The following is a 25,184-nucleotide window of genomic DNA, read 5'->3' as shown; positions in this document are numbered from 1 at the left end:
AATGTTTAATGAATATATGGGTGAAAAGTGTGTACATTTGAAAACGTTGACCGCGTTAAGATAAATTCAACAGTGTAAATAAGTGAATGCAAAGGACCTGAAATAAGTCATCAGGATTGGGGGTAGGATTTACAGACCATTTTAGCTAATAGAGGATGTCTTCCTAAGATATTATTATTGTCATAGTTATTATTAATATACTTTTATTATCCGCCCGTCACACTAGGGTCGCTGGGCAGATAAAAGCAATTAAAACAGAACATTAATATTAAAACATAATAGGCATAATATTAAAAATAGGTGTGGGTGAGTGGGTCTAAGCCAAGGTAAAGAGGTGCATCTTCAGCATTCACCCAAAGCTGTATAAGGAAGGCCCTGGGCAGACCTCTGTGGAGAGGCAATTCTCGCTGGCCACAACTCCTGAGCCTGTGAGGGCAGTGGAACAACCAAGAGGGTATTCTCTGTCGATCTTAGCACCAGAGAGAGTTCGTAGAGAAAGTGACGGCCCTTCAGAATTGTGGAGTTGTGGATTTGTTTAAAGTTTTAAACACTAATGTGAGAGCGGTCCAGAAATAAACCGGTAACCAGTGCAGCTGTTTTATAACATGTGAGGGGGTCATATAAATAAATAAATGCACACACACACACACTTCTTTGGATTTATTTCTGATAGTACTCACAGTATGCTGGCATTTTTATCAATATATGAATACTAGCAACTCAATTTATATATATAAATTGGTGTGGGTGGGTGTGGGTGGGTGGGTGTGTATCCAAAAAATACTGTGTTTAACCATCGAGAGCCAAACTGCATTCAGAGAAAGTGGTGACTGAACAAAAGAGAAGCATAAATGAATGCAGAGATGCTAATTTAGAGTCAGTTAAAAAACAAAAACAAAAATAAAGCATGCATTCATGTTTTATTTGCTTTATTCCTGGTTGCTATTTTCACTGAGGAAAACAAGGAAACTGGGCTCATCCACACTTGCCTGGAAAGCATGGGATGTAGTGGTTTTCTGCTTGCCCCACACTTTCTAGGCATGGGTCTGAGCGGTTTCACCTTTGCACTGCCGCTTTCCTCTGGAAAACCCGCTCTTCGGTGCTAAATCGGAACAAACAGCAATCCACGGGAAAACCCAATTTCTTCTGATTCATTGCTGAATATTGGGTTTCCCTGGGAGCAAGTGGCAGGGAAACAGATGTGTGAAGAGGCCCTCTATCTGGAATGCTAAGCTTCATTAAGAAAAAGTGTTAAGCAGAGCAGGGAATGAATGCAGAGATGGTGCAAGTTTCTCACTTTTACCATGGGATCTTCAGGAACAGGAGCCCAGAGAAGATTGGCAGGTAGAGCCCAGAGGATCGAGATCCCCTAGAAGGATCTGGGGTACACTTGGCATTTACAACGATAGTATCTTTTTCTTCCAAAATGGGAGGTATGCCTCTGTTCATTGCAGCACAGGTAGACTTGATAGTGCAGCCCTTCATAATTATGTCTCTGAATTCTCCATCTGGAAACGGAAGATGAGATGGGCTGATTATGTGGGAATGTTCAGGGTGGCAGGAGAGGATATATTGTTTATTAATATCCTTCCTAACTTGCGTTAACAAGTTCCTTTATGTAGCAGAGTTACATTCCCCCTTTTTATATGCACAGCAGATAGCTGGTTGCAGGCTTGTGTGAGCCTCTCACTATTATACAATTCAATCTTTCTCAGATTGAATTGTATGTTCCTGGTAAATTCCCTTGAATCCCTCTTAAAAAAATAAAGACACGGCAGTCTTATTCAAAGGCAATAAAAGATGTTTACTCACATCAGATCACAGTTGGATTCCTGAAGGCAGGCTAAGTTACAAATATGTACATGTGGATCTACTCCATATGCAGGAATAATCCCAGTGCTTCTGCTAGCTAAGAGCTAGCAGAGTGGTCCTAGCTAGAAGCTGGTCAAACGAAGAAGGAAGTCAAAAAGAGGGAGGTGTGCTTTTCTCGTCCTTTTCTTACCTAGACAGATTAGGTCACGCCCACCTCGTCACATGCAAAAGGAAGGATGCTCCAGCCAGGAGGAACAGGAAGTTTCAACTGGCTGGACCAAACATTCCCTCGCATGTCTTCTCTAGCATTACAAGGAATGTTGTACTTGACTGCCTCTCATGGATCATATCCCACAGATTAGAAAAGAATTGTAGTTGCCGGTAACAGCCCCTCCAAACTAGCCTGTGGTTCTTTGGATTTCACCCGGGATCTTTGCCATCCAAAGTAAATGTTCATGCACTGAGCCATGATCCTTTCCCCAAGTGTGGGGTGATCACCTCCCTTTTCTGGTAGAAGCATCCCCTTATATTTTCTGAAAGGCAGCAACACCCATTTCTTCCATGCGCCGCATCAATCCCAAATCAGTGCAGCTACAAAATGCATGGGGGTTTGGGACTGAAAAGGAGCACTGCATCTTACCGGCTTTTGAGCGTGAGAGCACATCAAAGCAGAACCTCTCCGGTCCAGTACAGTTCACCATATCTGCATTGCATGTGCCAGACCAAGAGTAGCAGGAAGGACACTGCTTTCCATTGGCTTTCGGATTTATTCGGTGCGCTGAAAGGAGGGACGGGGTGGGGTAGTGGAGAAGATTCTCAGTCGGAAGGATTGGAGAAGAATGCAACAGAGATGCTACAGCAGAAACAACCAATTTGAACACACACCCCACCCCAGGACTCAAGTCACTGAGAATAAATCTTACTCAGGTTTATGATGGTCATCAATTTATGAATCCAGCAACAAGTGCAATGAAATTAATAATAATAATAATAATAATAATAATAATAATAATAATAATAACAATACTTAAATTTCTATACCACATTTCCCCCAAGCAAAAGGTGGCATGGTTCACCCACTCTTCATTTAATCCTCACAACAACCCTGTAAAGTAGGCTAGGCTGGGAGATGGTGACTGGCCTAAGGGCACCCAGTGAACTTCATGGCTGAGCAGGGATTTGAACCTTGGTCTCCAAGATCATAGACTCATAGAGTTGGAAGGGACCGCGAGGATCATCCAGTCCAACCCCCTGCAATGCAGGAATCTTTTGCCCAATGTGGGGCTTGAGCCCACAACCCTGTGATGGCCTGGGACCCGGGCTCAGACTCGGAATCAGAGTTGTCTCAGTCCGCACCAGATCCTTTGCCTCAGGCGGCAGGTGAACCAAGTCTGGGGCCTGATTCTGAAGAGCCCCAGTTTGCACAGGTTCCCCTGCAACAAGCACCAGCTGGGCCGAGTCAGGGGCCTGAGCCTGCCCTGGCTCCAGATGAGGGGATTACCTCATTGCCTTCAGCTGGGCAATCACTTACAGCTGCTCCACTACCAGTTGGGTCAGGAGAGGCTGAGGCGGCCTCTGGGTCTAGTAACCCACTGACATCTCCCAAGCTGCAGAGACTGAGGTCTGAGAGAAGGAGAGACCTGAATATTCGCAGGAGGAGTGCTTGCAAGACAGGGAGGTGAGTCACCGGGGGATCAAGACCTGGCCCAGCATTCTAACCACTGCGCCACACTGGCTCTCAATGTGATGCGACCTTCGGAATGCAGCGTTGCAGAAAGCGCCAGCCTGCAAGCTATGGCCATCTGTCATGGATGCTTTAGCTGAGATTCCTGAACTGCAGGGGGTTGGACTAGATGGCCCTCAGGACCCTTTCAACTCTAAGATTCTATGATCCTACGAAAAGGAAATAGTGGTGGTAGGACAGGGGGCAGAGAAAATATATGCACTTACAGGGTGGAGGGACTATCGATGCACAGGCATTGCCAGTGCAACAGCTCAGACTGGTCCTTATGCTTTTCCCTTTCCCTATAGTCATGTGCTTTGGGGGATAATTGCACTTCTCAGAGAATGCGCAGCCTCTCACTACAGTCTGAAGCACCTTGCCATCTGCAGAAGAAGGGAAGAGAAAGAGGTTCATTCAGTCACAATGAAAGCATCCACCTTATTTCACACAATATTAAGAGTGGTTGATGTGAATAGGGGTAAGGTACAAATGGCCTTCTCTCCTCTGTTTTTAAAAGCTGAGGTTTTTTTCTTCTCCCTCCTCTCTCCCTTGTGAATAAATTATATTTTTCTCTTCTTTGCAAGCCTAATCTCACCTCTCGGACCCCTGGAAGCCGCAAGGCTTCTCTATCTGTTGGCAGAAGAGCTACGGGCCTTGGGACAAAGCAGAGGAATGGGGACTCTAGTGATTCAAGACAGCTTGATAAGGTGGTCAGTAGAGAATGGAACATTTATATGGGATAGTAGAATGCAGACCCTCCAAGCGTCCCCATTTCCCAGGGACAGCCCCGGATTTACAGAAGCCGTCCCGGTTTCTGATCTGATCCCGGAATGTCCCGCATTTCCTTAGGACGTCCGTTTTCATCTGAGAAAAGTTGGAGGGTATGAGAACGCAACTTTGATGAAAAGTTCCCCGCTGCCGTGGCATTGTTTATTGAATATAGAAGCATGCTTCTGTAACCAATGACAATGTACACGTGTGCAGATGATCCCTCAAGTAACTTGTGCATAATCATAACATGTAGTGTTCACGTGAAACTTTGCAGATAAAAATGAGCTTCTTGCATTTGTTTGGTGTGCAGAATCTTGGAGGTTAACTCTCTGTGCCTCTTTCTTGCTTAAGCTTGAAATAAACCTTTTTCTATCGTTCCACCCTGACAGTGTTTTCCTCTCTTTGTGTGTGTGATCCTTTCCTGGTTTGGTGGGTTTGTGTGTGTGTGTGTGTGTGTGTGTGTGTGTGTGTGTGTCCCTTTACACTTACCTATAATACTTTCAAGAAACACAACAATGCAAGTATCTTGGCCCTCAGCGCAGGTCTTCTTCCTACCCGTGCAGCTGGTGCCAACATCAGTACAAGTTTCACACTCCAAAGAATTACCTGGAAGAAGGAAGAAAAGTGATCCTTTTGTAGGGGTATAACATAGCACCAGCCCTCTTGACTCCTTTAAGCATTGCATGGTTGATTGCCATCCCAGTCTCCAAACATTGTGAGATTCCAGAGGTTCCTGGCTTTTCCCCAAGGTTCGTGTTTCCTTTGGGATGAGGGACAGCGGAGATTGTGCTGCCTTTATGATGCAGTGGTACCTTGGTTGTCAAACGGCTTGGCTCCCAAACAAATCGGTTCCCGAACAAATTGACTCCCAAACACCGCAAACCTAGAAGTGTTCCAGTTTGCGAACATTTTTGGGAAGCCGAATGTTCAATGCGGCTTCTGCGGCTTCCAATTGAGTGCAGGAAGCTCCTGCAGCCCATCGGAAGCCATGCCTTGGTTTTTGAACAGTTCCAGGAGTCTAACGGACTCCCGGAACGGATTAAGTTCAACAACCAAGGTACCACCATATATGGTTTATTTACACATATATACAACCAGAGCCTGCAATGGAGGGGTTCGCAGCATTAGCACCCCAAAAGGGTCTAGCTGCAGCCTTGGATTCAAGCAGAGTCTTGCTGGCTTCCAGCCGCTAGCTCACATAACTCAACTCTCAAATCTGGCCTTTGTCTTTCTAACTCCCAGTGAGTTGAGGGAGAGGGAGCCACTTCTTTTGTTTTTATCTGGCACAGAGCCACTTCTTTTGTTACCTTAATGACCCATACTTAGAGGGCCTCACCAGAAAGCTAGCTCAATGATTCCAAGAATGGAATCTGTGCTGGAGCCAGGAATTAGAAGGGGGATCAGCAGGCCAGACCTTTGGCCTCTCCAGCTCAGTATTGTTTACACTGACTGACAGCAGCCCTCTCGGGATGAGTTCCCTCCCAGCTCTACTTGGGGATGCCAGGGACTGACTCTGAGACATTCTGCATGCAAAGCAGGTGTTCTGCCACCAAGCCGTGACCCTTCTTTAAAGATTTTTTGGAAACACAGACTCTAAAGAGCCTCTACTCAGGAGATGTTAAATTCTTTCCTTCCAACTCTGCGACAACAAACACTCAACAAACACTCCGTCCTGCATGCCCATCTCCAACTTGCTCCCAGCTACTTCTTACCCTTGGTCAGAAGTACGAAGAAGAGGAAAGATCTCAGGAGAGTCTGCATCCTGGTGGGACTGCCACAGGGGACAAGCAGTGGAGAAACTCTCTATGATGAAACAAATTTTCTGGCACCAAGAGCCTGCAAAGGGAAATGTCTGCAGGTCAAATGGCAACTTCCCGCAGTGTGCATGTATACATTTGATAAGGCGTAAACAGAGACTTGCTCGTAATCTTCAGAAGCAGAGGGATGATACAGTTCTCCTCACTTGGCAGAATGTTTACCACGTGTGTATGTGTGTGTGTGTAAGATGTGGAAACTCCTAACCCTTATCACATTCAATAACTTGGACATCAAATATCTGAATGAGCACTTCCCTTCCTATAATCCAGCCTGAGGAATAAGATCAGTGAAAGATCCACTTTCTTACACGTTTGGAGGGCAACAACTCAGTTGAGGGTCTTCTCAGTGATGGCTCCATGAATGTCAGACTCCCTCCCTACATGGTATAACCTATCCACAGATGTTTTTGTGTAGTGTGAGTAATAAATACGAATAATGCAATGATAATGATGTATTTATACTATATTATATTATATTATATTATTATATTATTATATTATATTTATTATATTATAAATAAATTAGAACATTTGACAAGAGGGTGACAGCAGAGATGTTCCATGGGGAAGAAATATCTTTTTATATTTCCACATGAAATTCCTGGGATGGCAGATCATCACAGCCTGCTGCACTCAGGGGCACTTTGAACATGAGCAGCAACAGCTATAGAATCAAGAGCTGGCTTTTCTAACAAATTTAAGGGTCATTTTCAATGTGACCCATATCAAGTGTACATTCAGAAGTCCAGTTCAGCCCCATTAATATATGAGTTGCTGTTGGGTTTTTAAAAAAATATATATGAAAATTTGCAATTAAATGTGTATTTTATCTCAATATTTGCAATTCTGAACCTAGCATATCAGGAAATATACATTTTGGTACATTCTATGAGCTGAAAACTATCACAAAACTCATAAGAAATGCAAAATCTAAGTATACATTCTGACTGAGGTATTAATGAGAGAGGTGTGAATTCAGTTTGCTTTTTAAAAAAACAAAGTTCTCCATCACTAGTTCTTAAATAACAAAACAGGGACGTTTCCATACCCTCCAACATTTCTCCAATGAAAATAGGGACATCCCATTCCATGATAATCTTAATATGTATATCTCACACATATTACTGGGTTGCCCCAACCACTCTGAGAAGCTTCCAACATATATAAAAGCATAATAAAACATTAAACATTTAAAAACTTTCCCTATACAGGTTTGCCATCAGACAGTGGGGAGGCAGGGCGTGTTGGATAACTCCATAACCTCCAACATTTCACCAGTGAAAATAAAGGCAAAGGTAAAGGGACCCCTGACTATTAGGTCATCATGAACGACTCTGGGGTTGCGGCGCTCATCTCGCTTTATTAGCCGAGGGAGCCGGCGTACAGCTTCTGGGTCATGTGGCCAGCATGACTAAGCCGTTTCTGGCGAACCAGAGCAGCACACAGAAACGCCGTTTACCTTCCCGCCAGTGCGGTACCTATTTATCTACTTGCACTTTGACATGCTTTCAAAATGCTAGGTTGGCAGGAGAAGGGACCGAGCAACGGGAGCTCACCCCGTTGCAGGGATTTGAACAGCCGACCTTCTGATCGGCAAGTCCTAGGCTCTGTGGTTTAACCCACAGCACCACCCAGGACATCCTAAAGAAAAGTGGGACATTCCAGGATCGAATCAGAAACTGGGGCGGCTTCTCTAAATTCGGGGTGTCCCTGGAAAATAGGGACACTTGGAGGGTATGGACAATTTAAGACAGTCCTTGGAATACCCTTATAGCAAATGTACATTATGTGCTGTATTTTCAAGCACATCTAGGTCGGGCTGCTTGTTGTTTTAATTGCAGACACAAATGCAAGCTTAGGGGGGAAATACAGAAATGTGCAAGATGAGATGGACTGGAGATAGGAATTTATCTATCTTTGCCCCAAGAATAGGAATGAGTTAAAGCAGTCTCCTACAGCAAGGTAGGGGGACTTCTGCCCCATGGGTCTAATGAAGTCTGCCCATTAGACTTTGCAAGGCTCATTTTAAAACATCTGCACTGCTTGCCAGTCTGTTTCTGGGCCCATTTCAAGGTGCTCATGCGCTTAAAATCCTAATCAGCTCAGGCCCCAAATACCTGAAAGGATTCCTCCTTCCCTATTGACGCCCTTGGCAAGGGGGAACAAGCCCTACTGCTTGTCCCACCACCCTCAAAAGCACAGTGGCAGCAGCGGCCACACAGGAGAGGGCCTTCTTTTCACAAACCGCTTTGAGATCTTTTACAACCGAGCAGTATATGCCTTTATGAAATTAATAAGAACGATCGAATGAATTCTCTGTGTTAGGCAGCCACTGAGGCCACACCGATGTCCCGCATTTAGAGATCTAGAATACCAGTTTAAACAGTTATGGCTTCCTCCCCCAAAGGATTCTGGGAGATGGGCCTGAACTTCATAGGCACTGTCCTGACCAGGGCTGGCCCAAGGCATTTTGGTGCCTGAGGTGAACTACAAAAATGCCGCCCTCCGGAGAAGGTCAGAAACAAGAGGGGAGCAGGATCTGCTGCGCCCGTTGATCCTGCCACCCGAGGCTGATGCCACACGTTGCCTCATGGATGGGCCGGCCCTGGTACAGGCCCATAAAAGGCATCCTTGAAGCCCCACCAACCAGGGCCCTAAATGGCCTCGGTCCAGTATACCTGAAGGAACATCTCCACCCACATCGTTCTGCCCAGACACTGAGGTCCAGCGTCGAGGGCCTTTTGGCAGTTCCCTCACTGTGAGAAGCCAAGTTACAGGGAACCAGACAGAGGGCCTTCTCGGTAGTGCCACCCACCCTGTGGAATGCCCTCCCACCAGATGTCAAAGAGAAAAACAACTACCAGACTTTTAGAAGACATCTGAAGCTTTTAATGTTTAACAGACCACTGTATTTTAATACTTTGTTGGAAGCCGCCCAATGTGGCTTGGGAAACCCAGCCAGATGGGTGGGGTATAAATATCATCATCATTATTATTATTATTATTATTATTATTATATAATTTTTTTAAAAAATTAAGCTCGTGCCAAAACAGTGCAGTGGAGATGCCTGCCTGGTGTCAACCACACTAAAACAGCAATGCACACAAGTGCAAAAACATTAAGAGAAATCAGCTGCAACCTTCCAACAGCTTGACCTCACCCACAGAGGTGCTCTCCATCGCCTCCCGAGACAGACAGAGGCCAGCAATACAATACTGGCATCAGATATTGGTATGTCATTGAAATAAACAGTGTAGCATTTTCTTTGCAGGATGGAAAAACGGCACAGTTTCAAGATAGCCTATTTTAAAAAAGATACCAGTTTCTGCAAGGTTTGGAACTGCCAGCAGTTCCCCTTTTTAACAGCCCACAACCTTTTTGGTCCTCAGGGCACGGAAGTGAGACTCTGGAAACCTCGCCAGCAATGCTGGCTTAATCACTCTGGAAACTCCATCACACCAAGCATCAGACCATTGCTCCATCGAGCTCAGTACTGTCAGCACTGACCGGCAGCGGCCCTCCAGCTTTTCAGAAAAGAAGACATTCCCAGGACGCCGGGGATTAGATCTGATACGGTTTGCGTGCAATGCGTGTGCTTCGCCGCTAAGCTGCAGCCTTTCCCCCCTTTTGCAGATGGTTGGAAGCAGAAATACGGGAGAGGAAGAAGCCAGAATCACGAAAGCAGCAGCAGCAGCAGGACTGCTTTCAGCAAGGAGAGAGGCTAAAGCCAGCTGCAGGTGCGGGCGCGTGTTTTTGGGGGCTTCTCAGTGGGGACCCCGCAAACTTTGGCACGCACTCTTTCTCCCTTTCACTATGTCCCCCTCCCCTCCCCCGCTACAACTCAAGGCGGGTGGGTGGCTGTTGCCACAGCTTAAAGGGATTGGAAGGTATTTTGAGCTCGCCTTCAGTTCCCTGCAAAGCGGCTGGAGTCTTCCTCGAGAGTAGGCACCCGCTTTGGTGCCGTTCCTCCCGGGGGAGCCCCGCGCTGCCCCTGCTTCTAGTCCGCGCCATGTCGCAGAGGGAGCCCAGGTTCTCCCGCCTTCGAAACCCGCCTCTCCCTCCTCCCCGTCCTCGTCCTCCTCCTCCTTCGCCGCCCACTTTCCCGTCATGCTCGTCCCCTCTGACCTCCGGCTTTCGGCGCCACACCACGAAAATGGCGGCGGGATCAGCGGCCTCGGCGGTGCCGTCCAGGGCGGCGGCTCTCCCTGCCGAATGGATCAAGAACTGGGACAAATCGGGCAAGACCGAATTCTTGCAGCATTGTCGTAATCTGTCTGAAAATGTCACTTTCAGAGGTATCCAGCAGGCTTTATATGAGCTTGCATCCCATGTTGTCAAGGGAAACCTAAAGCATGACCAAGCATCCAGTGTTTTGAAGGATGTAATAGAATTGCGGGAAGACATGCCCTCCATCCTGGCAGATGTCTTTTGCATTTTGGATATTGAAACTAGTTGCTTAGAAGAAAAAAGCAAGAGGGATCAGTTCATGCAGTTGGTGTCAGCATGTTTGTACTTGGTTTCAGATACTATACTAAAAGAACGTCTGGACCCAGAAACATTAGAATCATTAGGGCTGATCAAGCAGTCTCAGCAGTTTAATCAGAAATCTGTGAAAATCAAGACAAAACTTTTCTATAAGCAACAGAAATTCAATTTATTAAGAGAAGAGAATGAAGGTTATGCAAAACTGATCGCTGAACTGGGCCAAGATTTATCTGGCAATATCACTAGTGAGCTGATCTTAGAAAATATCAAATCTTTAATAGGGTGTTTCAACCTTGATCCCAATAGAGTGTTGGATATTATTTTAGAAGTCTATGAATGCCGGCCAGAGTATGATGAATTCTTTGTACCTTTGATAGAATCTTACATGTACATGTGTGAACCGCAAACACTCTGCCATATCCTTGGATTCAAATTCAAGTGTTATCAGGAGCCAAATGGAGGGACACCTGTTTCTTTGTATAGAGTTGCTGCAGTACTCTTGCACAGCAATCTGATAGATTTGGAAGACCTTTATGTACATCTCCTTCCAGCAGACAACACCATTATTGAAGAACATAAACGAGAAATTGGAGAAGCCAAACTAATTGTGAGGAAGCTTACAGTTGTTGTATTATCTTCTGAAAAGACTGAAGAGAAAGATAAGGAAAAGGAAGAGGAGAAAACAGAAAAACCACCTGATAACCAGAAACTGGGCTTATTAGAAGCAATGTTAAAAATTGGTGACTGGCAACATGCACAAAACATTATGGACCAGATGCCTCCATTTTATGCAACTTCACACAAACCTATTGCTGTTGCTCTTTGTCACCTTCTTCATGTGATGATTGAACCTCTCTACCGAAGAGTTGGAGTACCCAAAGGTGCCAAAGGGACATCAATTTTTCCTTTGCAAAACAAGAGAGCACCCAAGCAAGTAGAAAGTTTTGAAGATTTAAGCAAGGAAGTGATCAACATGCTTTGTTACCTTGGCCCCCATCTCTCTCATGACCCCATATTGTTTGCAAAAGTAGTGCGTCTTGGGAAAGCATTTATGAAAGAGCACCAAGCAGATGCAGGCAAGCAAAAGGATAAAGAGAAAATGGACTTATTATTCAGCTGTTTGCTGAGTATTACCGACCAGGTTTTGCTTCCTTCTCTTTCTTTGATGGATTGTAATGCATGCATCTCTGAGGAACTCTGGGGGATGTTTAAAACATTTCCATACCAGTATCGGTATCGCCTCTATGGACAGTGGAAGAATGAAACATACAATAGTCACCCACTGCTTGTGAGAGTTAAAGCTCAGACAATTGAGCGAGCCAAACACATTATGAAGCGTTTAACCAAGGAAAATGTAAAGCCATCTGGAAGACAAATAGGAAAACTGAGCCACAGCAACCCAACCATTTTATTTGATTATATTTTGTCTCAGATACAGAACTATGATAATTTAATCACCCCAGTTGTTGACTCATTGAAATACCTCACTTCATTGAACTATGATGTCTTGGCATATTGCATAATTGAAGCACTGGCTAATCCTGAGAAGGAGAGGATGAAACACGATGACACCACAATCTCCAGTTGGCTTCAAAGTTTAGCTAGCTTCTCTGGTGCTGTTTTTCGAAAATACCCTATAGAACTAGCTGGTCTACTTCAGTATGTGGCAAACCAGCTAAAGGCTGGGAAAAGCTTTGACCTGCTTATTTTGAAAGAGGTGGTACAAAAAATGGCTGGAATAGAAATCACTGAAGAGATGACAATGGACCAGCTAGAGGCCATGACTGGGGGAGAGCAGCTGAAAGCAGAGGGTGGATATTTTGGGCAGATCAGAAATACTAAGAAATCTTCTCAGAGATTAAAAGATGCACTTTTGGACCACGATCTTGCCCTTCCACTGTGCCTTCTCATGGCTCAACAGAGAAATGGAGTGATATTTCAAGAAGGAGGGGAGAAACATTTGAAGCTGGTGGGAAAGCTCTATGATCAGTGCCATGATACTCTGGTACAATTCGGTGGATTTTTGGCATCCAATTTAAGCACAGATGATTATATTAAGCGAGTGCCTTCTATTGATGTTCTCTGTAATGAGTTCCACACCCCTCACGATTCTGCATTTTTCCTTTCACGGCCTATGTATGCACATCACATTTCATCAAAATACGATGAATTGAAAAAGGCTGAGAAAGGGAACAAACAGCAGCAGAAAGTTCACAAATACATTACAGCGTGTGAGCTTGTGATGGCCCCTGTTCATGACTCAGTGATCTCCTTGCACATCCCAAAGGTCTGGGATGATATCAGTCCACAGTTCTATGCTACGTTCTGGTCACTGACAATGTATGACCTTGCTGTGCCACATAGTAGCTACGAACGGGAAGTCAACAAACTCAAAGTCCAGATGAAAGCTATTGATGACAACCCAGAAATGCCTCTGAACAAAAAGAAAAAAGAAAAAGAGCGCTGTACAGTTCTTCAGGACAAGCTTCTTGAAGAGGAAAAGAAACAGTTAGAGCACGTGCAAAGAGTGCTGCAGAGACTGAAGCTGGAAAAGGATAATTGGCTTCTTGCAAAGTCCACCAAAAATGAGACTATAACAAAATTTCTGCAGTTGTGTATATTTCCTCGGTGTATCTTTTCTGCCATTGATGCTGTTTACTGCGCTCGCTTTGTGGAACTGGTGCATCAACAGAAAACACCAAACTTTTCAACACTTCTTTGTTATGACAGAGTATTCTCCGATATAATCTATACTGTAGCCAGCTGTACTGAAAATGAAGCTAGTCGATATGGCAGGTTTCTCTGCTGCATGCTTGCTACTGTAACTCGGTGGCATAGTGATAGAGCCATATATGAAAAGGTGTGTGGCAACTATCCCGGCTTTCTCACCATATTACGGGCAACTGGTTTTGATGGTGGGAACAAAGCTGACCAGTTAGATTATGAAAATTTTCGGCATGTGGTACACAAGTGGCATTATAAGTTAACCAAGGCATCTGTACACTGCCTGGAAACCGGTGAATATGCACACATCAGAAATATCCTGATAGTGCTGATCAAAATCCTGCCATGCTACCCCAAAGTTTTGAACTTGGGCCAGGCTTTGGAGAGAAGAGTCCACAAGATCTGCCAAGAGGAGAAAGAGAAGAGACCTGATCTATATGCATTAGCGATGGGCTATTCTGGACAGTTGAAAAACAGAAAACATTGCATGATCCCTGAAAACGATTTCCATCACAAAGACCCACCCACCAAGAATGCAGTACCTACAACGGTGCAAAATGGGGCCGGAGGAGCTGGGCTTACTTCTTCGCTCACAGTAAATGCAGCTAAACTGGAAGAAAGCACAGCTGAGGAGACTGATAAATTATTAAAGGAGAAATCTCAGGGCGCTGTTAAAGTGATTAATAAAGCTGCCAGTGCAACACCAAAGCTGACCCCAAGCAATGGTAGCACTGCTTTCAACAGCAAAGTTATAAAAGAAGAGAAAGAGAAATGCGGGAAGGAAAAAGAGAAGGAGAAAAAAGAGAAAACTCCAGCTGCCACTCCTGAGGCCAAAACACTTGGGAAGGATGGGAAAGATAAGCCAAAGGAAGAAAGGGTGAACAAAGAAGACAAAGCAAGAGATAGCAAGGAAAAGACACCTAAGTCTGATAAAGAGAAGGAAAAGAACAAGAGAGAAGAAAAGTCGTCAAAGGATGAAAAATCCAAGATCATTGAGACCAATGCTGAGTCAAAGTCAGCTGCAGAAAAGGAGAAGGAGCCGTCCAGAGAGAGAGAAGTAACCAAGGATGTGAAATCCAAGGAAAACATTAGAGGAGGAAGAGAGAAGGCTCCAGTAGTTGGGTCCTTGAAGTCACCTGTTCCCCGATCAGAAGCATCGGAGTGTGAAAGGGAACAGAAACGTCGCAAAGTTGATACCCATTCTATTCCATCACATTCCTCAACGGTAAAGGACAACCTCAGCGAACTCAAGGACTCTTCAGCAAAGCACTGCATTAACCACTCAATTCCAACACTGCCCATGAGCAAAGAGAGAGAAGTGGACAAGAAAGATTTGGACAAGTCAAGGGAAAGCTCCAGAGAGAGAGAGAAGAAAGATGAAAAGGAAAGGAAAGATCGAAAAAGGGATCATTCAAATAGTGATCGGGAAGTGCCTCAGGATTCAACCAAACGTCGCAAAGAGGAAAATGGAACAACTGGTTCGTCCAAACATAGTAAGAGTGAAATTTCCTCTGATTCTCCTCACTCCAATGAGAAGGAAAAGGACAAAAGGAAATCAAAATCTTCAGGCAAAGAGAAAGGAGACTCAGTAAAAGTTGAAAAGATGGAGAAAAGCTCTGGTAGCAAAAAGGAGCCCAGACATGATAAGGAGAAAACAGAGAAAAAAGAGAAACGGGACAGTACTGGAGGAAAAGAAGAAAAAAAACACTTATCAGAATTGCTGCCAAGTATTCTCTTGAAATGAGAAGATACTGAGGTGTGACCATACATGTATTTTCCGGAATATACATTGCACAGAAGATGGTGAATGAAGAGGACCCATCTGCATCTCCTGAAATTATTCAGTTGTCTGCTTTATTTCACCCTCATTGCTGAAGATTTGATTGTTGAGTTGTACATTACTGTATTTTTGTTGGTTAGCTTCTTAAACATTTATTTTCAGTACCTGGCTGAAAGTGTTACACGTTCCATATTTTAGCACAGTGTGCTGCAAATTGTTGCCATCGTGCAAATGAAGTTTATACGTGGACAGAGTTCCACATTAGGTTACCCAAATACTGCCTGATTTCAGCAATCCTTTTCAGATGAAATTGAAACATTTGCTGTGTTTAAAACACAACAAATAAACAGTTGTTGAACCTTTGGAATTTACCTCATTTAAAATAGTTTTTATTTATTGTTTCTAATATCAATAATTAAAACCAAGTGGGAGCATTGTTTTTGTGCTGTGCTTAAGAATGATTTGTATATTATGTGCACAGCATTTCACCAGTTAAAATAGAACCAAGAGCTGGCTTTTCTAAATGACTTAAGGGTCATTTTCAATGTGACCCATATCAAGTGTGCATTCAGAAGTCCATTTTCAACCCTATTAATATATGAGTTGCTGTTGGGTTGTTGTTTTTAAAGAATTTGCAATTAAATGTTTATTTTATCTCAATATTTGCAATTCTGAACCTATCATATCAGGAAATATGCATTTTGGTGCATTTTTCGAGCTGCAAACTATCACAAAACTCATTAGAACTGCAAAAACTGAAGTATACATTCTGACTGAGGTATTAGTGAGAGAGGTGTGAATTAAGTTTGTTTGCTTTTAAAAAAAGCAAAGTTCTCCATCACTAGTTCTTAAAAAAACAAAACAGGGATGTTTCCATACCCTCCAACATTTCACCAGTGAAAACAGGGACATCCTAAAGAAAAGGGGGGCATTCCGGGATCAAAACAGAAACCGGGGCAGCTTCTCTAAATCTGGGACATCCCTGGAAAATAGGGACAGTTGGAGGGTCTGGACAATTCAAGACAGTCCTTGGACTACCCTCGGAGTAAATGTACATTACGCTCTGTGTTTTCAAGCACATCTAGGTCGGGCTGGTTGTTATTTTAATTGCAGACAGAAATGCAAGCTTAGGAGGGAAATACAGTGGTGCCTCGCAAGACGAAAAGAATCCGTTCTGTGAGTCTCTTCGTCTAGCGGTTTTTTCGTCTTGCAAAGCAAGCCCATTAGCGGATTAGCGCTATTAGCGGTTTAGCGGCTATTAGAGGCTATTAAAGGCTTAAGGGATTAGCGGATTAACTGCTAAAAGGCTATTGGCAGCTTAGTGCCTTAGAAAAAGGGGGTGAGGAGCGGGAAAAAAAACCCCAGGAATTGCAAGACATTTTCGTCTTGCGAAGCAAGCCCATAGCAAATTCGTTTTGCGAAGCACCTCCAAAACGGAAAACCCTTTCGTCTAGCGGGTTTTCTGTCTTGCGAGGCATTCGTCTTGCGGGGCAACACTGTACAGAAATGTGCAAAATGAGATGGACTGGAGATAGGAATTTATCTATCTTTGCCCCAAGAATAGGAATGAGTTAAAGCTGTCTCCTACAGCAAGATGGGGGGACTTCTGGCCCATAGGTCTAATGACTTTGCGAGGCTCATTTTAAAACATCTGCACTGTTTGCCAGTCTGTTTCTGGGCCCATTTCAATGTGCTCATGCGCTTAGTCCTAATCAGCTCAGGCCCCAAATACCTGAAAGGATTCCTCCTTCCCTGTTGACGCCCTTGGCAAGGGGGAACAAGCCCTACTGCTTGTCCCACCACCCTCAAAAGCACAGTGGCAGCAGCGGCCGCATGGGAGAGGGCCTTCTTTTCACAAACCGCTTTGAGATCTTTTACAACCGAGCAGTATATGCTTTTATGAAATTAATAAGAAGAATGAACCAATGAATTATCTGTGGCAGGCAGCCCCTGAGGCCACGCAGACGCCCCGCATTTAGAGATCTAGAATACCAGTTTAAACAGTTATGGCTTCTTCCCCCAAAGGATTCTGGGAGATGGGCCTGAACTTCATAGGCACTGTCCTGACCAGGGCTGGCCCAAGGCATTTTGGTGCCTGAGGCGAACTACAAAAATGACTCCCTGCGGAGAAGGAGGAGCTAGTGAAGATCAAGAACAAGAGGGGAGCCACACGTTGCCTCATGGGTGGGCCGGCCCTGGTACAGGCCCATAAAAGGCATCCTTGAAGCTCCACCAACCGGGGCCTATATGGAAGGAGGGAAATGGGCCTGGGGTGATTCCACAGGGTGTCTGTTGCAAACCACCCTGGGATTTTCAGATGAAGGGTGGCATACAAATTTAATTAATAATAATACTAAGAAGTCACAGAGGTGCAAGAAGTGCATGAGTGGAAGAGAGCCTCTAAGGTTCTTTTCACATTCAGGTGACAGTACCAATATTATCACAACAGGCCCCATCATGAGCCATGACCATGTGTGTTACCTAATCTGTACTATATGCTCTATCCATCCATCTATTTATTTCATTTATAGAGCACCTTTTTTCTCCAAGGAGCTCAAGGTGGCAGATGTGGTTCTCCCCCTCATTTAATCCCCCCAACAACCCTGTGAGGTAGGTTAGCCTGAGAGGCAGTGGTTGGCCTAAAGCCATCCAAGTGAGCTTTGTGGCCAAGTGGGGGGTTTGAACCCTGGTCTCCCACAACCTAGTCCCACATGCTAACCATTACACTGGCTCCATGGTACTGCTTTAAACTGTCATGGCTTCCTCCAAAGAATACTGGGATTCTTGTAGCGCTGAGAGTTGTTAGGAGACCATTATTCTGGTCTGGTGGAACGCTCTGTCTCATGAGACCAGGGCCCTGCAGGATCTGATTTCTTTCCGCAGGGCCTGTAAGACAAGAGTAGTTCCGCCTGGCCTTTGGCTTGGAATCAACTTGATCCCCTCCCCCTCTTTCCTTTTTCCTCTCTCCTTCTGTGATGGAACTCCTATTTGGGGACTTCCCTGGCTTTTTTCTTTTTTTTCAAAAATTTTATTAGTTTTCACAATATTATAAACGAACACACAAGACAAACAAACATAAATTATAGCCTTATTGAAAATTAGTTATTAACTTTGTTAAGTGACTTCCTCACTTCCCCTTGGTTGAATTTCATTGCATGTCCTTTTAATCCCAATTTTTATGAAATTTAACTTAAACATTAACATCCTTAGATCTTCACCTAATGGAATTAAACAAATTAATTCATCACTTAACATAAATAAAATCCTAAGCCCATTAAGTATCTGCAAGCTATTTTCAGTTAGTTTAACTTAACAAATTTAACTAAATAATCATTAAATTTATTTCACTCTTCCTGATACTCCTCCTCCTTCTGGTCGCAGACTCTTCCAGTTAAGTCGGCTAGCTCCGAAAATTCCATCATCTTCATCTGCCATTCTTGTTGGTAATTCTTGGGTTTTCCACTTTTTAGCTAACAAAATACCAGCAGCAGTTGTGGCATACAAAAATACTGGCTTTTTTTCTGGCCCACATAGGACTAGTCTGGATAGTTGGCCTTAGTGAAGATTTGACGTTTTCATCCACAAAAAGTGTTTGATTTCTGTTTCTACTGAAATGAGGCTGCATTTTAATGTTGTACTTTAATCTTGTTTTTGAGTTGTATTTTAATCAATTGTTTTATACCTGGTGTTAGCCGCCCTGAGCTCGGTCTTGACTGTGGAGGGCAGGGTATAAATAAAATTTATTATTATTATTTTTTATTATTCTGCTTTTACAGTTACAATTCTCAGAATGGATTAACAGCCAATCTATCTTCCTAGGGAGCTGTCAGAATCGTAGCTCTGTGAGGAATCGGAGTCTCCTAGCTCTTGGCACCCTTAACAAACTGTGTTATTTGGGGGGAGCCATGACTAATTAAAACAGTAGTATGCTGCTTTAAATGTAAAGTGGGCCTCTTACATCTCCAAGTGTGGGAATAATATTAATACTAATGCTAATACTAATACTAATACAGTGGTACCTCAGGTTAAGTACTTAATTCGTTCCGGAGATCCGTACTTAAGCTGAAACTGTTCTTAACCTGAAGCACCACTTTAGCTAATGGGGCCTCCTGCTGCTGCCGCGCCACCAAAGCCCGATTTCTGTTCTCACCCTGAAGCAAAGTTCTTAACCTGAAGCACTATTTCTGGGTTAGCAGAGTCTGTAACCTGAAGCGTATGTAACCTGAGGTACCACTGTAATAGGAACTGCTATGAGAGGGGATATAAGAGGCTGAGATTTCATTGCTGCAAGTGCCAAGCCTGGACAACTTGTAACAAAATGAACTGAAATGAGCTCACCAGCCCTGGGAGCCAGCTCAGCAGAGGCTCTCTACAAACCCTCTGCGTTTCGCTGCCTACTGGGAACTGCTTGTCTAGGCAGCTGGCAAGGATGCTGGAATCACAGAATTGGTGGAGTTGGAAGGGACCCTGAAGATCATCTAGCCTAACCCCCTGTAATGCAGAAACATGCAGCTGTCCCATACGGGGGTCAAACCTGTGACTTTGGCATTATCATCGCCACACTCTAACCAACAGGGCTACTTAACTTGTGCAACCCAACTGGTGGGCTGCACTGACTGCGGATTGTGCGTCACAAGCTACGCAGGGTTTAATTATTTGTGGTATCTCTACTCCACCCTTTAGCAAAAAGCGGGGGGCTCTTAAGAGCAGTTTATAAAAATCAGTACAGCAGCAGGACCTCAGGCTTACAATCTGGAAGGAAAGGACAGCTCAAGGTATTGAAGTTACAGCTGAGGTTGGTGCTGGTTCTGGCCGTCTTGCCTTGCTAAAATGCGCTCCCCATACTCAATCAGATCCAGAGCAGCACATGTGGCAATTTCCTGGTGACGAGGGGAGGGCAGCTTCAGATACACAGTTCTTGTATAAGTGTTTCAAAACCTCAAGTTCACTGGAAACATTAGATTAACATTTGGCAAAGGCCTTTAAAACGAATGCAGCTGACAGCTGCTGCTTCTTTGTAGGCTGGTCTCAGTGATCAGGTAATATCTGTCAGGAAATTGTGTGTGTGTGTGTGTGTTAATAGAGTTACACCATCTTATTTTAAAAAATGTGCTATAAAGTTGTTATAATACGCTGGAGGGGGGCCTTTGAAGAATCACAGCTTTCTCTTTACCCTGGCATCCTAGGAATCACTTGGAAAACTAAATTTGATTAGCATCTATTTATTTCCACTTTACTGCTTGGACCAAATTCACCCTAAATATGAAGCATAAACAAAGAAATCAGCAGTTGCCCCCACCTGCTAGATGAAACATTAAGCTCTTGTGCATTAAAAGTGGAAAGATCTAACTGATTTGGACAAATTTGGGGGATTGAAACATTATGTGGGAAACAGATTAAGGAACTGAAATTGAACATGAATACCATTATTAAAGATATGGAACGGCATTAAATATATGAAATACTGCATTAAAGATATGAAACTGGAAATGATGCAAAAATGGCATCTCACCTCACTAACATTTACAACATAGCTTGGTTGCAGAGATGGGGTCATTACTGGCATATCTAGTGGATATTCCCCAAGGGGACAATGTTTTGAGACCAGGTGATGATGATTTGGATAAAATGACCCATCAGCATATCACCAGCACTCCAGAGCTAGCCTTACTGAATCTGTATATGAATAACCACAAAGCATGTTCTCCTTCATGGAGAGCACGTGTTGTGGGGTCTAGCAGGACACCCTCTTCTTTCGCTGCATGTACCAGATCACCTGCCCACCCTCCCTGTCATGGGGCCGTCTGCTTTTGGGGCAGGGCCCTGGTAGGAATTTTGTCCATTTGGCTGATTGGCTGGTGCCATTTGGTTTTTGCCTACTGCGTAGCAAATCGTCACAACTTGTAAGGTTGTGGTTAGGCATTAGTTAAAAAATTGGTTGGTGGAGGGGCAAGGATTGGCTGTGCCTGCCCCTCCAATGCCACTGCTGCAAGGGAATTCCGTTAAAGGAATCCAGGGGCTTGCCATGCTTGCCATGCTTTCGTCCAAATCCCTGGCGTGGGGCTTGGGCTGCGCAAGTCCCTGGGAGCATGCGGGGAGAGTTCAGGGTCTGGTGCCCAGCTCCATTTTCTCCCCAAATGTTTTCCCTTACTGGCTTTTGCAGGGTTGCGGAAGTCAGTTCTGTCCCTGACCAATGCCTAAGCAACTACTCACATTTTGTATTTTAATAAAGTTGTGGCCAAAATTATGCCAAAAACCTTAAACAAAAATTCTGTGTGAATTGTGATTTCTTTGGGGGTGGCTTGTGGACCTTGACACGCAAAGACCTGGTGGATAAACCCTTAACTGGATTTTTGTTGGCAACAGCAAGTATGGTTATCTCCAAGACAGCAAGGGAACCTGTATTATCCTGATACGAGTGCGTGTGGTAAACAGCCCCCACAGAGAAATTAACACAAAACCCAGAGCAACACAAGGACAAATTTGCTGGAGAATGGTGAAACTTTGTTACAATTACAAAGACACCGGAAAATGAAAGACCAGCCCGAAACATTTGCACCATTTTATACATAGGATAACAGACAAATATTTCCATCTTTCTTCTTGTTGTAATTTGCTAGCCTTGTCAGGGAACGACTAGTATCACATAGGGGAGTTTCCTGGAACAAAGTGATGAGTTGATTACTTGTTAATAATTTGTTAAAGCTGTACTGGATGGGACATCAAGTTCCGAGGTGTTGGAAAACAACAATAATGAATACTGAAAAATGGGAGACGGAAGACGAAATGGTTAAATCAACAATGATACAATGGACTACAGACCTGTGACATAATACAGAAATGTGTGCATGGGGAAAGCAGTGGAAAGTAGATATGAAATTTACTGCTTGTTACACCTTAAAAGGTAATTACATGAAAACGGAATGGAAGAAATTAGATTATAATATCATGATAATGATTTGATTGATAGAAGGTAGGATGCAGCAGGGACGCGGGTGGCGCTGTGGGTTAAAGCCACAGTGCCTAGGGCTTGCCGATCGAAAGCTCGGCGGTTCGAATCCCCGCAGCGGGGTGCGCTCCCGCTGTTCGGTCCCAGCGCCTGTCAACCTAGCAGTTCGAAAGCACCCCTGGGTGCAAGTAGATAAATAGGGACCGCTTACTAGCGGGAAGGTAAACGGCGTTCCGTGTGCGGCTCTGGCTCGCCAGAGCAGCGATGTCACGCTGGCCATGTGACCCGGAAGTGTCTTCGGACAGCGCTGGCCCTTGGCCTCTTTGAGTGAGATGGGCGCACAACCCTAGACTCTGTCAAGACTGGCCCGTACGGGCAGGGGTACCTTTACCTTTACCTTTACCTAGGATGCAGCAGAAGGAGAGAAAAAACATGAAAAATGGGGTGGCAAGTGGACAAAAACAAGAGAAGAGACAAAAATGTATTTTGATTGTATGTGCTAAAAATGTTGAAACTTAATAAAATATAATGGGAGAATATTGAAGAAAGAAAACACTCCATGCCTACACGTTTCTCCTCCCAACGGCCTTGCTAAGAACCCTTTCAGCATCTTCCTCCAAATCATCCACAAATTTTTCCAGCATTCTCAGCGTTGACATAAAAGCAATTCTTCCTGCTGCTGGGGAGCCAAAGAGCAGCAACAGAGGTGAGAACAGAATATGAAAAACCCCGACCTTTGCGTTGGTCAGTAACCCGCCTACACGCAAAGGCAATGCTGAAGATGGAGGGGACTTCTTCATCTGGGCTCTAAGTTCCTCCTCAGGTTGCTGAACCAGCCTAGCGAGTTTGGCAAGAGACTCATCATCCACACCAAACTCCTGATAGTAGTTTAACATGGAAGGCAAGAGGAGGGAGGTATCACAAGCAAAAGGGATGCCTGGCGTTGGGGTTGCGGTGACGCCACACGACACCGTGGCGACCTCCCATGCGTGTTTCTTCAGAATCTCTTTCTTCTTCTGTAGGATACGCGTGGAGATGCTTGGAAGGGCCAAAATAAAAGCCCGTTGTTTGTGGACAGGGAGGTCCTTCTCTAGCGTTTCCTCCAAATGGTGGAAATCGTACTTGTTGAGGTCATATCTGGAAAGGAGGAAAACCCCCTGAGAGGTGAATTTTGCTTCTCTGAGGCTCTGCATACAGTCGTCACGGATTTTCCTCAGGACACCCTCCTCATCATAGAAGGGGGCCTGTTGTCTCCTGGCAGTTTCCAAATCCCAGTCGACCTTGGTGCGCACAAAGTAAAACTTTTTCCCCTGCTGCTTAATTGCTTTTGCCAGGAGAATATCATTCTGGCCTAAACGGCGGCTGCTGACAATAATGAAGAAGTCATAGCGGTCAAAGTTTACCTGCTGGAGGTACGTATCAGCTGTGAATTGATTTGTGCCAATTCCTGGGAGATCCCATATTGTTACACTGGGAAGTTTAGGGTGCCGGTAAGGGACTACCTCCATAGTGGTCTCACATACTCCAGTTTGTGCAGCACCTACTTCACGATCGCCAAGACCTCGAAGGGCATTGACCAGGGCAGATTTCCCAGCACCCGTTACTCCCGAAATGGCGATATCAAGCTTGATCTTATCTGGTGTTTCCAGCAAAATGCTAAGGACATCTGCCATACTTCTGTTTTCAAGAAACTCAGCCATGGTTGTGGAGGTCTCACCTGGAAGAACATAAGGGAGAGGCATTTCATTTTCATAGACTCACGGGTGCCAAAACAGTGCCGTGGAGATGCCTGCCTGGTGTCAACCACACTGAAACAGCAATGCACACAAGTGCAAAAACATTAAGAGAAATCAGCTGCAACCTTCCAACAGCTTGACCTCACCCACAGAGGTGCTCTCCATCGCCTCCCGAGACAGACAGAGGCCAGCAATACAATACTAGCATCAGATATTGATATGTCATTGAAATAAAAGTGTAGCATTTTCTCTGCAGGACGGAAAAACTGGGCAGTTTCAAGATACAGTGGTACCTCGGGTTACATACGCTTCAGGTTACAGACTCCGCTAACCCAGAAATAGTGCTTCAGGTTAAGAACTTTGCTTCAGGATAAGAACAGAAATCGTGCTCCAGTGGTGCGGCAGCAGCAGGAGACCCCATTAACTAAAGTGGTGCTTCAGGTAAGAACAGTTTCAGGTTTAGTACAGACCTCCGGAACGAATTAAGCACTTAACCCGAGGTACCACTGTAGTCTGTTTAAAAAGATACCAGTTTGTGCAAGGTTTGGAACTGCCAGCATCAACGCCTTTTTAACAGCCCACAACCTTTGGTCCTCGGGGCACGGAAGTGAGACTCTGGAAACTTCGCCAGTAATGCTGGCTTAATCACTCTGGAAACTCCATCACACCAAGCAGCAGACCATTGCTCCATCGAGCTCAGTACTGTCAGCACTGACCGGTAGCGGCCCTCCAGCTTTGCAGAAAGGAAGGCATTCCCAGGATGCTGGGGATTAAATCTGATACGGTTTGCGTGCAATGCGTGTGCTTCGCCGCTAAGCTGCAGCCTTTCCCCCCATTTGCAGAAGGTTGGAAGAAGCAGAAATACGGGAGAGGAAGAAGCCAGAATCACGAAAGCAGCAGCAGCAGCCGGACTGCTTTCAGCAAGGAGGGAGGCTAAAGCCAGCTGCAGGTGCGCGCGCGTGTTTTTGGGGGCTTCTAAGTGGGGACCCCGCAAACTTTATCACGCACTCTTTCTCCCAGCACCCACAGGTCTCTTGCACTATCCCCCCCCCCCCCGCCACGCTACAAGCTCAAGGAGGGTGGCTGGCTGTTGCCACAGCTTAAAGGGCTTGGAAGGGGTTTTGAGCTCACCTTCAGTTCCCTGCAAAGCGGCTGGAGTCTTACTCGAGAGTAGGCCTCCGCTTTGGTGCCGTAGCAGCAACGCACAAAACAACCCTGACGCCTGCCTGCAATTCTCCGGGACCCCTTGGAAGTAAAAGTGAAACAAACCTTCAGTCTGCCCACACCCAAACTCAAGTCTCTGTGCCTGGTGCCACCTTGTGGCCCTAATTTTTACGCACACCATGGGAAGGTTTAAAGGTTACCCAACTAAGTATTAACTGACAT

General features: G+C 44.8%; 3 protein-coding genes across 13 annotated transcripts; 1 reads left to right on the top strand and 2 right to left on the bottom strand.

Moving 5' to 3' along the window:
* Positions 1 to 912: 912 nt before the first annotated feature.
* LOC310684646 (phospholipase A2 inhibitor NAI-like) lies at positions 913 to 24,352 on the bottom strand. Of its 11 annotated transcripts, none has more exons than XM_083456075.1 (6): positions 24,328 to 24,352; positions 6,019 to 6,142; positions 4,796 to 4,912; positions 3,763 to 3,918; positions 2,453 to 2,665; positions 913 to 1,508 (listed from the first exon to the last, which is right to left on the bottom strand). In XM_083456075.1, exons 2-6 carry the CDS (start codon positions 6,065 to 6,067, stop codon positions 1,300 to 1,302), a joined length of 744 nt encoding a protein of 247 aa, XP_083312201.1. In that variant the 5' UTR covers positions 6,068 to 6,142; positions 24,328 to 24,352; the 3' UTR covers positions 913 to 1,299. The 11 variants fall into 11 exon arrangements, with proteins under 11 accessions (XP_083312201.1, XP_083312200.1, XP_083312194.1 ...); XM_083456074.1 differs by lacking the exon at positions 24,328 to 24,352 and adding an exon at positions 17,106 to 17,363; XM_083456068.1 differs by lacking the exon at positions 24,328 to 24,352 and adding an exon at positions 17,106 to 17,354 and having other exon boundaries at positions 2,453 to 2,590.
* On the top strand, positions 10,134 to 15,480 carry LOC310684180 (THO complex subunit 2-like; the record flags this gene model as incomplete). The annotated part of the gene is made up of 1 exon (XM_083454709.1): positions 10,134 to 15,480. The coding sequence occupies one exon, from the start codon at positions 10,134 to 10,136 to the stop codon at positions 15,075 to 15,077; it is 4,944 nt and encodes a 1,647-aa protein (XP_083310835.1). The 3' UTR covers positions 15,078 to 15,480.
* On the bottom strand, positions 22,475 to 25,184 carry LOC310684436 (interferon-inducible GTPase 5-like). Its single transcript, XM_083455592.1, has 2 exons — positions 24,930 to 25,184; positions 22,475 to 23,779 (listed from the first exon to the last, which is right to left on the bottom strand). The coding sequence occupies exons 1-2, from the start codon at positions 25,141 to 25,143 to the stop codon at positions 22,626 to 22,628; spliced, it is 1,368 nt and encodes a 455-aa protein (XP_083311718.1). The 5' UTR covers positions 25,144 to 25,184; the 3' UTR covers positions 22,475 to 22,625.

This window comes from Podarcis tiliguerta, assembly GCF_965153285.1.
Source record: "Podarcis tiliguerta genome assembly, chromosome: 8".
Classification (NCBI taxonomy): Eukaryota; Metazoa; Chordata; class Lepidosauria; order Squamata; family Lacertidae; genus Podarcis; species Podarcis tiliguerta.
Note: the sequence above shows the minus strand (reverse complement) of the source record. Positions and strands in the feature narration are given on the sequence as shown.